Source organism: Juglans regia, chromosome 8 (genome assembly GCF_001411555.2).
Source record: "Juglans regia cultivar Chandler chromosome 8, Walnut 2.0, whole genome shotgun sequence".
Classification (NCBI taxonomy): Eukaryota; Viridiplantae; Streptophyta; class Magnoliopsida; order Fagales; family Juglandaceae; genus Juglans; species Juglans regia.
The window spans coordinates 29,446,473-29,465,118 of record NC_049908.1 but is presented as its reverse complement, the minus strand read 5'-3'; the positions used below and the strand labels follow the sequence as shown (position 1 = coordinate 29,465,118).

Below are 18,646 nucleotides of genomic sequence, written 5' to 3'. Positions count from 1 at the left end.
ACTTGATGTTTTATAACATGTTTTGATTCTTTATTTTAAAAATAAATATTTTGTTTCACATTTTGAAAGTTATAAATGTTTATGTTCATATACTAAAATATGTTTTTTATTTATTAAATTTTTGATAATTCATCAATTTATTTTTATAATATTTTAGATGAATTTGATAGTTTAACCAACGATCGATGATGGAGGGCGTGGACAAAACTAGCTGAAGATAGGAGTTGAGTACCTCGGGGTACTCACAGGCGGAATCATGGTTGGGGCCGCGTCCTTATGATGTACTTATTACTTCTGAGTAGTGAGGCAGCCGCGCGCATAAAATTGAAATCAGTGGTATATTAATGAACTTTAGCAAATAAAGATTAGAAAGTTATACAATTAGGTAACTAAACGACACAATTGATGATCGAGGTGGTCGCATCGTAATTAATCTCCATGAATTGAAGTAGTACTGTCTTATTTTCAAAAATATATGTATGATATTTTACATCTATTGATCGGTTTTAAGGCAGAAATAATTTAAACATATATTATATAGCGTGCAAAAAAAAACCCCTAAATTTATTATATATAGGAGAAGAAAAAAGAAAAACAATCCTGATTTTTGTGAGGAACTTACATGAAAGACCTTTTGGGAAATTGAAAAATCGAATGGTTTTTTATGCAACAAAAGGTCATTTAAATAATAAGGGGAGTGTAAGAGTTGAGATGAGTAGATGAATCATGATAATAATGGAAAAGTTAGTATTGTAATTAATATAAAATTAAATAATAAAATTAAAGAAACAATAGAAAAGTAAAGAAATTAGAAATTGCTGAGATAGCTACGTAGCTACATCCATCCGAGCAAAGGAAATGCTTCATAAATTATCAGAAATTGATAAATAGCTTATGTTTATTTGCGAATTTGATTTTTAAGTTGATCTCAATTGCGCAGTACAAGATCTATCTGCATATATTTTAATTTTTTTTAATATATTTAAAAAATTTTAAAAAATAAAAAAATATATATTAATATATTTAAAATTATTTTTTTCATCATTCGATAAAAAAAAAAATTGGAACGGTCAAACTGAACGGTATGATTTGGGCAGCATAGTGTACTTTTCCAACTCTAATATATAAGTTAAGGATGATGCTACAGCCGCCGGTGGGGCTCCCGTTGGGGTGTAGTGTTATTTTATATGTGTTTTATTTAAGTAATTTTTTATATAGATCTTTTATTATTTTAAAATATTTTAAAAAAATAAAATAAATTTAAAACATCATTCAGAAAATATTTTCTTAATCAGAAAGTAAAAAAATATATATTAAAAAATATTTTCTTAATCATGAAGTAAAATAAAAAACTATAAAAAAATAAAATAAATTTAGAACATCATTAAAAATACTTCCTTAATTAGAAAGTAAAAAAAAATCATTAAAATATACTTTCTTAATCACAAAGTAAAATAAAAAAATATTTTTTTATAATTTTTTATTTTACTTCGTGATTAAGAAATTATTTTTTAATAATATTTTAAATTTTTTTATTTTTTAAAAATATTTAAAATTATTAAAAAAATCTATATAAAAAATAATTTAAAAAAAAACACATAAAAAATACACTAATCTCCAGCGGGAGCTCCAAGCGGGAGATATAGCATTTCCCATAAGTTAATAAAGGGAGGGACTACGAAGCTTTTTCCTATTTTATTATTATTATTATTAATTGTACGTGTAACGTGCTTTCTGGGTGATAGCTGGGAAGTTAGGTAGCTGGATCAGGAAAACTGGAAAAGAGAAGGTAGGCAGTTATTAATTGTCATTCAAGCTTTTCTAATGCCGACTTTGACCACTGGGATCGATGCATTACCGATGTTCGAGATCTAATTTGACCATTCAAACATTGTAACGTATAAATATCAAATAATTTAATATATAACAAATTATATTATTGTAAGCATTTTATATAATAAATATTACCTTTTTTATTAGATGTATTCTATATAATAAATATTAATTAGGAGGGCCAAGTCGGAGGTGGAGGCAGAATATCGGAGGCGAATCGGAGTAGAGTCGGAGTCGGAGTCAGTTCTTCAATGACTTCGACTTCGACTCCGACTCCGACTCCAACTCCGATTTCGAATACGAAAAAAATTCCGACTCCAACTCCAACTTGTCGGAATCAAAGAGGACCCAGAGCGGAGTCGAATTCAAAATCGGATTGTCAGATTTTTGCTCAACCCTAGATCTAGGTCAAAGGACACAAGAAATTAAATTGTGATATGCTGCATATGTGAGTGTATACTCAATATTACTCAAAATCATACGTGGCAGCTCATTATTTGTCGATATAAAAGACCATGTGACACCCGACCAACTCCAATCTCTCCCATGACAAAAATAAGTGTCATAAGACCCACCAAAGTAGCAAATAGGTTTGCACATGGATCAACCAATATAAAATCTTGTAGGTAGATTCTAGACCTGCACAATATACGATATATCTCTTCAGAATTCATTGTAGAATTTGTGAGGAGGGCGTAGGTCTCTTGTCGTGGGTCGTGCAGAGTATTAATTTGAACGAATTGACCACCTACCTAATTTGGATAGTCATATAAATTTTTAAATAAAATATAAAAATAATTTAAATTTTTAAAGTTTTAAAATAAAATAATATTAAAAAATAAAAATAAAAATAAAAATTATATTCTAAACATTTTTTAATTTTTAATTTATTTTTAAAATCTCATAAAATATCTTAATTCAAACTATTTTATTATTATATACAAAATATTTTATTATTATTTATTAATTTTTCATATAATCTTTTATTTTCTTACGGCGGCATATAAGCTTAATCTATCCATATAATCTTTCAAAACTCTATAATGACTTCTTTAATTTTATAGTTCCTCTATAATGACTTCTGAAGAGATGATATAAGTGCAGATGTAGGTCCTAGCTACAAGATTTCATGTTGGTCGTGATCCATGTGTAAAAAAGATAAACGATTTACACATAATATTTTTACAATATTTTATATAATTATATTTTAAATGTATGATATTTTTATAAAATATCTTATAAAAATAATATTATTTTATAAAAATATTCTTATTTTATAATATTATTATATAATATATTGTATAATATATTATGTGTATATAATTATTCGTGCAAAAATGTACGCACTGCTCTGGTGGAACTCATGACACTTATTTTTCTCATTTACTCAGTCATTCTTACGCCCTGCTTTTTTCTCTGATATGGGCTGCAAATGGAATATTTTCGGTCCATCAGTTTTCCGGACCGGATCAGACCGAACGTCCAAAGGATCCGGTCCGGTCCAGTCGGTCCGACCTAATTTTTTATTTTTCATTTTTTTAAATAATTAATAAAAAAATTATTTAAAATACTAAATTAAATTAAGTGACTTATTAATGTGGATTATGTAACAAACTCAATAAAAAAATATTTAATATGGTCAATGATAATAAATTAGATGAAAATTATATTATTAATTTATATAATTACTATATAATTAACCAATTGATATTATATATTAGTTAATTCATAGAATATTAAGAAGTGTTAATAACATATTTAAAATTTTATATTGTTAATAGTGATAGGTTGTATAAAAATATATATAAAATATTGTTAATTTATAGAATATTAACAAGTATTAATAACATATTTAAAATTTTATATTGTTAATTGTATAATTATTATATAAAAAATATATATATATAACTTTTTTTTTTTTTTCATTCGGTCCAGTCCGGTCCGGAAAAACCATGGACCGTGGTCGGACCGACAATCCGGACCGAAACGGCCGGCCCGATCGGACCGTTTATCACCCGTAATTGTAGTGCATATCTTCCTATGATCAACTTTCGTAATTTGTTCCATCGACATTTTTTAATACCACAATTTTATCTTAATCCCCTTGGCTTTACAATGCCGGTTGATTTGATGGGGCTACACTGTTGTTGTCACAATGCTTTCATCATCTGCGACGACTTGACCACCTAAGGGCATTAGCATTGGTCAATACATATAAATATATAAAATTATATTTACATAATATGATTCTTAAATCTTTCACATTGGCTTATGCATATCTAAATATTTAGCTACCTATAAACAATAATTTTCCAAATTTGGATAACCACTGTTCACCCTACAAATCATATTTTAATCATTATTTATCACTCCTCCCACTCTCTCTCTCACAATCCTTTCATTTTCTCACTCTTTCAACAACACAACAAACCTTCACTTGGATATTCATTTTATTATTATAATATATTATATATATTTTTTTCATTTTATTATATTTTTAATATAATATATAAAAAATTATATTTTTTATTATTACATTTGTATTATTAATGTCAAATATTTGTAGTGGATGCTAATTGCAAAATATATATATAATTAATTTTAGCAAAAAATTAATAATAATAAAATAATAATATTTTATTATTATTTTGTCTAAAATATGCATAAGTCAATATAAAAATTTTGCTAAAATGATAAAATAGATATACAAAAGAGGTTATTATATATATATATATATACATAAACCAATACTAATGCTGTAACCCAATTTGGATTTTGGATGGCCAAGACTTGTAGAGAAATAACTTCAAATTTCGGTTCACTTTCAAAATGGGATGCTTGAGTATTGGCATTGTAGGAGTTAAATGTTAATTAAAATTTATATAAATGATTTATATTGGATTAGTTAAAAATTTTTAATTTAGATTTTGAACTACAGTAATTTTATCATTATTTACTCATTAAATCTATATTTTATTCACAAATAATCAACAAGGTATTATTAAAAAAAGTTTAAAATTTCTTTAGTAAACAAGGCTATATGTCCATATTTTTCAGAAAATATTTTTTATAAACAAGGCTATATTATGTTGGATAATTAGGTTGATATAAAAATTAAAAAAAATTAAAATTAAAAAGCAATCAAATTTTTGGATAAAATTAGGGACAAACTAGCATTTTATTTATTTGTATGAGTAATGTTATTATGTCTTTTAATTTATACTATTAATTTTTTCTTCTTGATGTGACACCTAATTTATTAAAAAGATTAGAAACAAAAACACATAAGATGAGAGGAAATCTTATATTTTAATCCTTTAGCTTTTTATATTTTCAAGTATCATTTTGCACATATCAAGATTGCAGTAGGAAATATAACATATAGTTTATACCTTTTGGTTTATAATTTATATCTTAAGTTATATTATTAAAAAATTATTTATTATTTGCTAATTATATGGTCAAAGTACTTTTAAATATGTTATATTTATTTGGAAAAAAAAAAGTTTAAAAAGTACTTTCTAAAATAGAAATGATGATTATTTATTTTTTTTAAAAATTATATTCATATTTTAAAAAATGTAAAGTTATAATTATTTAAAAGATTTATTTTAACCCATTAACTATTTTTTTTTAATTTGAATTACGCTTAGAGCACTAGTATTTGACTCATCAAATTTATCTTTAAATTTTGATGAAAAGTACATATTTTTTATATATCTAAAACTTGATTATCCATAACTCCACATTGAATTAGCTATTTTATTTGTTTTTTTATATTTTATAATTATATTAATCATATATTAATTAATAATTTAATTTGATTCTCACATTATTATTACAAGACCGTTAGAGATTAAACATGAATAAAAAAAATTATTGGATATTCAAAATGAATAAAAAATAGATTTGATAAATGAACTGTAACCTTTCAAATTTGAAGAAGCATATACATTTATTGTAGTTTAAAGTTTCACATTTATCTCTTTGGTTAATCAAATACAACTCTCTTTTAATGAAATTCATTATATTTTACATTAGGTTAGATTTTTCATCTGGTTAAATTTTTAATAAAGTCAATACCAATACTCTTAGGTTGCGTTTGGATGTTGAAGTGAGTTGAGTTAAGTTGAGTTGAGATAATAAAATATTGTTAGAATATTATTTATTATTATTATTATTATTTTGAGATTTGAAAAAGTTGAATTGTTTATTATATTTTGTGTTAAAATTTGAAAAAGTTGTAATGATGAGTTAAGATGAATTGAGAGGAGTTGTGATTCCATTATCTAGAAAATAATAAAACTACTTTGTCTCTCCACTTTAACCGCTTCATTTGATCGCTGGTCAAATTTGTTTTTTATTAATAATTAAGAAAGTAATTTTAAGTGTATTTATATATATTTTTTATTTTTTAAAAATATTTAAATATATTAAAAAAAATAAGATCACTGGGCGGTAATTCTAATAGTAAGAGTGGGGTGACAGAATAGTCCCAAAAGATTAACACTTGTTTCAGCTTAGGGTTACGCTTCAGCTCCGTTGGGGCTCTGCTCGGATGTAATATTATTTTACATATATTTTTTTAAAATTATTTTTTATATAAATTTTTTTTAAAAAATAAAATAAATTTAGAACATAATAAAAAAAAAAATTTCTTAATCTTAAAGGTAAAAAACAAAAATATTAAAAAAAAAACACGTATAAACACATGTGTTTATATGTTAGCGGGAGCTCCCAGCGTCCATCTGTTAATGGAGACTGCCCACAGATGGATACCCACCACGTACGGACGGTGACAGTGAAAAATAAATGAAAACGCAGTTTTTAAGTTTGGTGGGTCCGTAGATAAAGATAAAGATAAACACAGTTTCCAGCGGGGCTGTAGTACTACTACTCTTAACTATGACAGATGGTCATAAATGATATTAATGACCGACCAAACTGAAAAACTGCGTTTTCATTTATTTTTTACTGTCACAGTCCGTACGAGAGTGGGTATCCATCCGTGGAAAGTCTCCTTTGACAGATTAGCTAAATAATCATTCTTCTTTCTCATTTGATCAATTGTCGGCATTTTGCGAAAATTACCTTTCATTCCGTTCATGATTTTGATCCAAGTTTAATAAAATATTATTATAATATTAATTTATTTTAAATTTTATAAAAATTAATTATTTATTATATTTTATAAAAAATTTTATAAAACTATAATAGTATTGAACGTAATTGAAATTTAAAAAAAAAACTATTAATGGGTTAAAATATTGATATAACTGTTAAATAATTATAATTTTAGATTTTTAAAAATATGACCATAATTTTTAAAAAATTAAATAATTTTTATTTCAAATTTACAAAATAATTTTTAATTTTTTTAACAAATATAACATGTTTAAAAATATTTTGATCACATAATTATTTTGATCATACAATTACAAAATAATAAATAATTATTTAATAATATAACTTAAGGTATAAATTATACAATTATTCATTATTTCATAACTATAGGGTCAAAATACTTTTAAAAATGTTATATTTATTTAAAACAATTAAAAATTTCTTTTTGAAATAAAAATTACTATTATTTAATTTTTTAAAGATTATAATCATATTTTTAAAAATCTAAAATTATAAGTATTTAAAAGATATATTTTAACCCTTTAATTGTTTTTTTTTAATTTCAATTTAGGTTAGCAATATTTTTAAAAAATAATTATATATATAATTGTAAAATATATAAACATTATGATTACATAACAGTTATATAATTCAGATAATTATAGTTATATTTTATTTAATTTTTTTAAAATGATTATAGGATAATTATATAATTTATAATTATAAATATATATTTTTTTAATTTTTTTCATAGAAACACATGTTTTAGCTAATCTGTCAAGGAAAATACTATTCTTCCCGAAGATTTCTATCGAAAATTTCTACCGAAATTATATTTTATATTTTTTTATTTTTACTTAGTGATTAAGGAATGTTTTTAAATGAATTTATGATTTTTTTATATTTTTTAAAAATATTTAAAGTGTTTAAAAAAATGATTGAAAAAAAAGCAAAAAAAAAAAAAAAAAACCATTTACCTTTCGGTAGAAGATTTCGGTGGAAATCTTCTGTGAGTGTAGCAGTTCTCATCTGTCAAAGGAGACTGCCCACCGATGGATACCCAACCACGTACGGAGTGTGACAGTGAAAAATAAATGAAAACGCAGTTTGGTGGGTCATTAATATCATTTATGACCATCTGTCATAGTTACTGCTTCTTTTTCCACGTGTCTTACTTTTTGATAGCTATGCACATGCATGAGGCAGATGAAGATAAAGAGATTCGACTGCTTTTTCTTCCGATATTATATATGAGAATACATACTTATAATTATGAATTATATAATTACTACATAATCATTTTAAAACAGATAAATAAAATATAATATATAAAAAAAATTAATTTTTTAATAATAAATTTTATTTTTTTAAAATAATTATGTAATAATTATACATTTCATAATTATACACGTAGAATTACTCATTATATATCGATCCATCCTTTTTATCTGACAGCACTATTGTCATCTTTGATTTACTTTTTCACTCATGGGCGGAATCATGCACATGCAGTATGGTTGGGGCCACGTCCTAATTCTTATTGACTTATTGTTATCTTCTTTTCATTGGCCTCCTCCGTAATTCTTAGCTTTCAAATAAATTAAATTCTCGTACGAGTTTCTGAGTCCTTGAATTTTCAATAGGAGAAATATTTTAATTATAAATTTTTTTTATAAAAATAATAATTATATTAATTTATAAAATTATTTTTATTATAAAATAAATTTAACAAATATAACATTACTTTAATTTATTGGATTACATTTTCATTTATGTTGGTCGTGATCCATGTATAAAAATGAAAGTACTGTTCTGGTAGGTCTCAACACTTACGCTTCATTAAAATAGTCATTATTTACTCATCAAATCTATATTTTATTCACAAATAATTAATAATATTTTATTAAAAAAATTTAAAACTTACTTTAATAAACAAGACTATATTATGTTTAGATTTTTCAAAATCATTGTGAGAGTTACATAACACATATACGCTAACAAAGATTAAGAAATAATTGTAGGCATTTGTTTCTAAATAATTGTACGCTAACAAAGTTTTTAATTTCTATAATGAGTTATGAAGAGATATATGTGCAGACGTACGGCTTACCATATTGGTTGTGATCCATGATTATTCCATGTGCAAAAATGAACGCACTGCTCTGGTGGGTCTCATGACACGTTTATTTTTGTCCGAATAATATTATATATAATTATATAATACGTAAATATCATATTGTCATTTAAAAAAAAAATAAAATTTATTATTTAAAAATAAATTTCTTTTTATATAGATCTCGTATTTATTCATTTTTATCATTTGCTCACTCAGTTTTTCAGTCCACTTTTTTCACTATGTTTGAAAGTGTTTTTTTCTCCGATATTTTCTATCAAAAATTTAACTTTTATTTTATTATTCGTAAACTATATCAACTCATCTATAAATTCAAATCACCTTTTTTATTTTTTGTGCATATATATCTTTATTAATTTGATCGACTTTCATAACGTGCACCACCAATCAATTTTAATACCACAGTTTTATCCTAATCATTTATTCCCTTCGAGGAATTAAAAGCACAAATATAAATTAAAGAGAGTTTAAAATTTTACATATTAAATATAACGGTCATTCTATCACATTATCATTATCATTTATGACGTAACTATATATTTGTTAAAGATTTGTATATTTTAATACTATTTTTAATATCGCTCACCCGACCTTCTCTGTTTTTTCAACCCGACCTGTATTGGCTTTAAATCGAAAACGTATTATAACCATTCCACACATTATAATTTATAACCGATACCTGATTGGCTGCCTCTTCTCTCTCGCTCGAAGCTGTCCATACTCTTTAGAACTCTCAGACTTGTTTCTCTCTCGTTGCTCTCTCTCTCCGTCTCACTCTCTTGACACTCTCAGCTGATTCTTAGAACTCACTCCCTCTTGCGCGCTCGCTCTCTATTTTAGATTGGATCGTTGGATCTTTTTCTACAAGCACCGAACATCACTGGTTGAAGGTAAGGGACAACACTATGTGATTTTATCTGATTAGGTGGGTTGAGATATAGGTTGGGTTTGTGTGGTAGTTAATTTATGATTGGACGTTGATTAAGTGCATTGATTTTTCTCTCGAGCCAACAGTAAAGCTCTGTTAATTTATGATTGGATGTTTGAGGTCAAAGTGATGGAGTCTTAGAAGATAGTCCTCTAACAAAATCAGCCAAAAAATACGATATATTTGCTTCATAAAAAGTTAAGAAAAATATAGAGAGACAATCGAATAACAATTTAGTGAATATAAATAAATATATATATGAGAAATTATAGAAAAAATTAGATATTCCGTGTGTAGATATTAGAAAAAATTAGAACTTTTTTTTAGATATTAGAAAAAATTTAAAAAAATTAAAAACAAGTATCGTGTGAGGATGATGACTAGCAAAACTTTATGTAAGATCAAATCATCTCACACACTATACTTATTTTTATTTTAAATTTGGTTTTATTTTTTATAAATTAATTGAATTCTTTTCTACATCATTTATACATTACATATTTGGTAAGAAAAAAAAATAAAAAAATAAAAAAATTATGTGTGATATGAGATATGAGAATGATAAGTAAATATTATTTATCAAATAGCATGACACCCACAAGGGCTACAACAATGCCACCGATGGACACCAACGACTTGTGAGAGTGAAAAATCAAATCAAAACTTATTTTGGTCTAGTTTGAGAAATGAGTTGAAATAGCATAAAATGATAGAAAGTTTAAATAAAATATTATTAGAATATTATTTTTTATTATTATTATTTTTATTTTAAAATTAAAAAAAATAAATTATGTATTATATTTTATTTAAAAATATAAAAAAATTATAACAATTAAATAAGATAGATTGAAATAGTTTCGCTCTCCAAATAGACCTTAATATGGTTTCCCGTCTTTCATGCGTCTTTTTGAAACTTTCTATTTTTTGTTACTCTCATTTTATTTAATGGTTGTAAAGGTTTCCTTTTTTTCCACCATTATCTGCCAGTCATATTTCCAATTTGGTTTTCAAAAGTTATTGTAGTGACGGCTTTAATAATCTTACTAGCTCCTGATGTGTACACAAATTTGAATGCGCAGCACACAACGTTCTGCCTGGAGGATCTGTCACCGACTTTGGGTGACCACATCATTTCTCTGTTCTTCCTGAAGGTGTCTTGCTTGCTACCAACATTCACTCAAAAAGCCACTGGAACAAGAATGGAGATCGTTATTCAAATTGCAGGGAAAATAGTAGAGTACACTTTTGCACCTGTTGGACAATGGCTATGCCATTCATTTCACTACAACAACGTCATGGAGAATCTGAAGAATCAGGAAAAGACATTGCGGGCTGTTCAGGACAAGGTGCAACACACAATTGCTGCTGCTTCAAGAAACGGCCAGGAAATTGAAGTAATTGTTAGATTGTGGTTGGAGAAGGTAGATGAGGCCACCACGAAACTTAGCAAAATCGATGAAGAAGCACGTAACAGGAGCTCTAATGCGGCATGCCTAAACTTGAAACATCGACATCAATTAAGTCGGGAAGCAAAGAAGTTGGTGGAAAATATTGCCCAACTTCTTGACGAATATCATAAAAATGAAAACTTTGTAAACGTTGGGCATCATCCTCCTCTAGAAGGATTGGAGATGACAGGAAACAAGGATTACATGGCCATGGAGTCGAGAATGACTGCGGTGAAGGAGATTATGGAGGCATTGAGAAATGCTGATATCGACAAGATCGGGGTGTGGGGGATGCCTGGAGTTGGAAAGAGTACTCTGATGAAAGAAATTGCCAGACAAGCCAGGGAAGAAAAGTTATTCAATGAGGTGGTTATGGCATTTGTGACAAACAGCCCAGATGTAAGGCGAATTCAAGGAGAGATTGCATACACGCTAGGTCTAAATTTTGATCAAGAAACTGAAAAAGGGAGAGCAAGTCAGCTGAATCAGAGGCTATCAAAGGACAAGAAGATACTTGTTATCCTAGATGATATATGGAAGGAACTTGATTTACAGGAAATAGGAATTCCTTCCGAAGGATGCAAGGTAGTAATGACATCCAGAGATCGTGATGTATTAATTTGTGGAATGGGTGCCCGAAAAGATATTAAACTTGAAATTTTACAGGAAGCAGAAGCATTTAACTTAATTGAGAAGATTGCGGGTGATTCTTTCAAAGATCAGCCTGCAGCGAGACGCATTGCAACTGAGATAGCTAAAAAGTGTGAGGGTCTTCCTATTGCACTTGTAATAGTTTCAAAGGCATTAAAAAATAAGAGTTTAGGTGAATGGAAGGACACCCTGCGCCGACTAAAAACCCCCGCTCCCGAAAACATCACAGGCATGTTGGGAAAAATATATTCTCCAATAGAGGTGAGTTATAACAATCTTGAATCTCCGGAGTTAAAGTCCCTCTTTTTGCTTTGTGCACAGTTGCCTTACTTCCTTTTCTATCGCGACTTGCTGATATACTCTTATGGTTATGGTTTATCTCATGGCATTAATACATTAGAAGAAGCCAGAGACACGCAAGATACACTACTTCGTAAACTAAAAGACTCTTGTCTACTGCTAGAACGTTCTGATGGATTTTGTATGCATGATCTTGTTCGTGATGTCGCTATAATAATTGCATCAAAGGAACGTAATATGTTTGTCATGAGAGACGGTGGTGGGCTAAAAGAATGGCCGGATGTGGATGCACTCAAAAGATGCCAGGCGTTCTCTATTTTTGAACAACTTCCCAATGAAATGGAATTGGAATGTCCCGAATTAATATTCTTCCATATTTCTTCTAAAAGTTCTTCGCAAATACCGAACACTTTGTTTCAAGGAATGGAAAAGCTCAAAGTTTTGGATTTGACAAATATGCGACTTACATCACTTCCTTCGTCTCTTCTTGTCCTTCGAAACCTACAAACATTATGTCTGGATGATTGTATGTTGGAAGACATATCTGGTATTGGAGAACTCAAGAATTTAGTTGTTCTTAGTCTTCTTTACTCTCAAATTTCAAAATTGCCTAGAGAAATAGGGTCGTTGGTTCGTTTGCGGATGTTAGATTTGAGCAAATGCTACAAACTTGAGATGATTCCTCCAAATGTCATATCAAGCTTGGTCAAATTAGAAGAGTTGTATATGGGAAACAGCATTGTGCAATGGGAGGTTGAAGGTCTCAATGATGAAAGAAAAAATGCCAGCCTTGCTGAGCTAAAGCATTTGTCAAATCTTAACACTTTAGAGATACAAATTCCAGATGTCAGCAAACTACCGAAAGACTTCAATTTCGAAAAGTTGGTGAGATACAAAATATGCATAGGAGATGTCTGGGACTGGTCTGACAATGTTCAATCCTCAAGAACACTAAAACTCAAGTTGAATTCAAGCATTCAATCAGAGTTTTGGAACAAAATGCCATCGAATAGAGTGGAAATTCTTCATTTAGAGGGCCGGTTGAATGGTGTTATGAGTGTCATACCCGAAACAGATACAGAAGTATTTCAACAAATGAAGTATCTCCGCATACATAATGGTGTTCAGCTTAAGTATATCGTTAACTTGAGCACATCAGTTGTTGTGTTTCCTACCTTGGAGACATTCATTCTCAGTAATATGATTAAATTGGAAGAAATATGTCAGGGCGAACTTCCATCGACATCCTTTAAAAACTTGAGAGTTTTGAAGTTAGAAAATTGTGAAAAATTAAGATTTGTCTTCTCATCATCCATAGTTAGAGGCCTTTCACTACTTGAAAAATTGAAAATAAGAAGATGCAACAGCATGGGAGCGATAGTTGTGAAAGAAGAAAAAGACGGAATAGAAGATGGAGATGTAGTATTGTTCCATCAGCTGCAAACCTTGGTGCTAGAGGACCTTCCAGAGCTCGTGAGCTTCTTAAGCACAAGAAGTTCATTTATGACTGATTGCGGGCAAATCATTGCAGAGGGCAACCACGATCTTCACATGCCACTTCTACATTATCAGGTACATCAGACAGTAATTACCACACACATCGACACTAGTCTTATAAATGTGTCAAAGCATATATACCATACTATAAATCATAAACATTCCCGATGCCAATTGGCATCCCCTGCCCCCAATCTATAATTGCATTCTGCCACAGCCTAATAGAGGCGCATGCAATTATCGTACGGTATATATGCTTTGGTACTGGAAATTTTTCCTTGTGTTATATGAAGTACGAAAAAAAAAAGCATTGTCGAAATTGGTTGGGACTTCATTCTCGACGATTGGTCCAATCAGCCTCTCTCTTTCTCTCTCTCTTAAAATTTAGAGAAATAGAACTGCTCATTCACAATTCATTTATTTTGAAGTAATGATACGTATAATCCTGTATTATATAAGTATTATACAGTTATTGTAAAAAATAATAAGATTTATTATTAAAAAGAGTAATATTAGATATAATTATGAATTGGAAAAATGTTGTGTATTTTTTTTAAAAGAGTGAAATTTATTATTAAAAAATTAATATTTTCATATGTATTTTATATTTATTAATTTTTTTAAATGAGTGCATGACGTTTACGTATTAGATTATAAATATTATTTTTTTATTAAAAAATTAATTTTTTTCATATCTATATCATATTTATTTATTTATTTTTTAAATAATTATACCATACTTACAAAGCCTCTTTATTTTGCCACATGAGATGACGCTACGTCAAACGAGAATAGGGACTTAAAAGGGTATCTGTGCGTATATTTTTCGGTTGTTTTTATTAGAACATTTTTTGTGAATAATTTCTTAAAAAAATATTAAATAATAAACATACAAATTAATTTTTTTTAAAAAAGCACTAATCCGTACACTACTTTATCAGTACATTTTGTATGAGGAAGTATCATTTTTCATATGAAATTTCTATGTATATCTATCTATAGATTCTCTCTTGTGGATTTGTTAAGGAAAAAGCTAAAGTGGTCGGGACTTGGGTGTCGATGATGGGTTCAACAATTTTTTTTTTTAATTGAATGATTAAGAAAATATTTTTTAAATCTATGATTCTTTTAAAATATTTAAAGATATAAAAAATGAATGGAAAAAAAAACATTTAGCACTACTCATTTTGTTTTTAATAGTGAATTGAGATGATAATAATTGAGATGAAAATTAAAAGTTGATTAAAATATTGTCAAAATATTATTTTTTAATATATATTATTTTTTAGATTTGAAAATATTAGATTGTTTATTGTATTTTATTTAAAAATTTAAAAAATTTGTAATGATTAGATGATATAAATTAAGGTAGTTTCAGACAAGACCTAAACATGCATGAAACAAGTGGCTTTTTTTTTGTTTTTTAATTGAAACAAGTGACTTAATCATGCAGGTTGCCTTTCCTAATTTGACACATATGAATCTAGGGAATCTACCCAAAATAAAGTATGTATGGAGTAAAGACCTCCAAACAATTCTCGGGTTTCAGAATTAAGTTGATGAATTTAGTTAATTAATCTCTTTAAATGGTATACTTAATCATAATATAATAATTATTAAAAAAAAAAATACTCCGTTCTCCATATTCTATATATCATGTTTATAAAAAAAAAATAATAATATACACCCATATTAAGCATTTGAATATTTTCGTGTTCTTCATTATTTAAAGTTTTTATGTATTTTTTTATTATTTTAGTCAGTCACATTAGATCATCTATCATTTTAGCTAAATTATAAAAATAATAATTTTAAATTTATTTTGTTATTTCTTTATTTTAAGCCCTCTTTGCCTACCATAAATCCAATTCAAAATCCAAATAGAATTTTACACCAGAGATTCAAAAGCCTTGAGAATGTTACACCAGAGATTCAAGACACCATAATCTTGAGTCATAAATTTTAGATTTGAGAAAATAAGATGGAACTTTTCTAAAACAGTTTTCAAATAAAAAAACCCATTGTGCATGTATGGAATTTGGCATATTTTTGTTTAAATTTAAAGTTTAAATTATTGAGTGTAAATAACTTTTAGGAATTATCGTCCTGGAAACTGTTCCTTGAGTAAACTTTTACTCGAGTTATATGAAATACACATAAAAAGCTTTGTCAAGGACATGTGCATCCTTCAAATTAGTTGGAACTTAATTCTCAACAGTTGTTCCAATAATAAAAAAGTATAGCTAATAATACACTTGTTCCCCTGTTTAATTTTGCCTATTTTCAAATTCAAAGTACTGAAATCTTGAGTTTTTAACTAACATGATGGACTTAATCCTGCAGCTTTCATTCCCTAGTTTGAAAACCCTGCAGCTGAAACGTCTGCCCAAAATAAAGCATGTTTGGAGTAAAGAAATCTCCAGGTTTCCAGATCTACTTGATTTATGTGTTGATAGATGTGAGAATTTGAAAAGTTTGTTTCCAGTAGCTGCAGTGGCTACAAGTCTATCGAAATTGAAGTCTCTTGAGATAAGAAATTGTGAGGTACTGGAGGAAATTGTCCAGAGAGAAGATGGGACGGATCCAACAATGAGGATTTTATTCACTAGCCTAACTTATCTAAGTCTTGAAGGGTTGCCAAAACTCAAGTGGTTTTTTCAAGGGGTGCGTACTTTGGAATCGTCGTCATCTAAGGAATTACATGAGCAGGGAGGCACACTTTTCGGGGTTGATGAGGTAACACCGTAATAGTCCGATCAACCTCTCTCTATCTTAAAATTTAGAGCAATAGAACTGCTCATTGATTTATTTTGGATTAATGGTACAATTATTGTCCAGTTATTTTAAAAAATAGTAAAATTTATTATTAAAAAGAGTGATATTAGATATAGTAATGGATTAGAGATGCATGCGCACTATTTTTAAGAAAGAGTGGTTTATTATTAGAATATTAATTTTTCATATGTATTCTATATTTATTTACTTTTTTCAAAAGTAATGTACAATGCTTACACATTTCATGATTGTAAATATTATTTTTTTTATTAAAAAATCAAATTTTTTTCGTATAAATTCTTTATTATCTTTTTCAAAATAATTGTGCACTTAAAAACTCTCTTTATCTTGCCATATGTAACGCTACATCAAGCGAGAATAGGGACTTAAAAGGTATCGGTGTTATATTTTTTTGTTTCTTATTAAAACATTTTTGTGAATATTTAAAAAAAAACAATAAACATACAAATGCTTTTTTTTTTTTTTAATGAAAAGCACTACTGTACACTTTATCAGTACATTTTGGATGTGAAAATAAATTTTCCAAAATTTCTATGTAAATCTATGTCTATAGATTCTCTCTCTCTCGTGGATTTTTTAAGGAAAAAGTTTAAGTGACTTGGGTCTTGATGATGGGTACAACAATTTTTTTTTTTTCCTTCTTTTTAACTTAATGATCAAGATAATATTTCTTTAACGACGCTTCTAATTCATGTATTCTAGGCTCAAAGTTTCTAGGCTAATATATATGACACTCACATTTGTTTTTACAAACGAGACGAGATGAAATTAATTGAGATAAAAGTTAAAAATTAAATAAATTATTATTAGAATAAATTATTTTAATATTATTTTTATTTTGATATTTGAAAATATTGAATTTTTTATTTTTTTTTTGTTTGAAAGTTTGAAAAAAATGTCAAAAAAAAAAAAAGTTTGAAAGTTTGAAGACACCATAATCTTAAGTCATAAATGTTAGATTTTTAAAAAATAAGATAGAACTTTTCTAAAATAGTTTTCAAATAAAAAAGCTCATTACGTAAATATGGAATTTGGCATATTTTTGTCAACTATTATAATAGCATCACAAATGAGTATTTACAATGGCATGATATAATGTCTTTTTATCCTTGGGAGCTCTGTTGAGAATTTTATAGACAGACTATACTAATTTTTGAAGGGACTATTGTTCCCAAATTTGTGCTATTTTATATTCTTTCTCCAATTTAATTTTTCATATTTTCAAAATCGAAGCATAGAAATATATATTTGGCGTCTTTAACTGATACAAATAACATAATCTGACAGGTTTCCTTCCCTAGCTTGCAAACACTGCATATGAAGGGTCTTCCCAAAATAAAGCACGTATGGAACTGTGGTCAAGAACCCAAAACAGTTTTCAAATGTGTAGAGCAATTGAAAACACTTTGGATTAAGAATTGTGAGGTACTGGAGGAAATTGTTGGAGGTGGAGGAGGAGCAGGAGCAGTAGCAAGGACATTATTGGAGTTCCCTCGAGTAACAAATTTGAGACTTGAAAATTTAAAGAGACTCAAGTGGTTTTACAAAGGAGTGCATGTTTCAAAATGGCCCATGTTGGAAGAGATTCAGATTGAAGGATGCGAGAAAGTGGAGATATTTGCTTCAGGAGTTGTGAGCTTTGAAGAAACAGTTGAAGATAGGCCGTCTGAGATGTCCATTAAACAACCCATTTTCTTGGTGGATGAGGTAAGAGAGACTAAAATTAATTAGCTGTCTTAAGATTTCCTATTTAGGTAGAACAGTTTTACATCCTAATATTGTGAAATCACTTATAAAAAAATATATATATTGTGAAATCATTTTGATCTCTCTCCTTAAGTTGAAAATTTTAATTAATTAGTATTTCTAAAATACAGATTTAATTACAATATTAATCATTATTAAAGAAATACTCAAATCTCATTATTATTCTAT

General features: G+C 27.7%; 1 protein-coding gene across 3 annotated transcripts in view; it reads left to right on the top strand.

The window, feature by feature from the left end:
* Positions 1–18,646, top strand: part of LOC109004516 (probable disease resistance protein At4g27220) — a 963,953-nt gene that overhangs the window by 941,428 nt on the left and 3,879 nt on the right. The window contains exons 1-4 of one of the 3 annotated variants that reach the window (XM_035693282.1): positions 9,810–9,981; positions 11,099–13,990; positions 16,259–16,651; positions 17,999–18,418. In XM_035693282.1, the coding sequence (XP_035549175.1) occupies positions 11,219–13,990; positions 16,259–16,651; positions 17,999–18,418 (3,585 nt within the window). In that variant the 5' untranslated portion in view covers positions 9,810–9,981; positions 11,099–11,218. Of the gene's footprint in view, positions 1–9,809; positions 9,982–11,098; positions 13,991–16,258; positions 16,652–17,998; positions 18,419–18,646 lie in introns of those variants that run through there. The other 2 variants (XR_004802254.1, XM_035693283.1) reach the window with 2 other exon arrangements.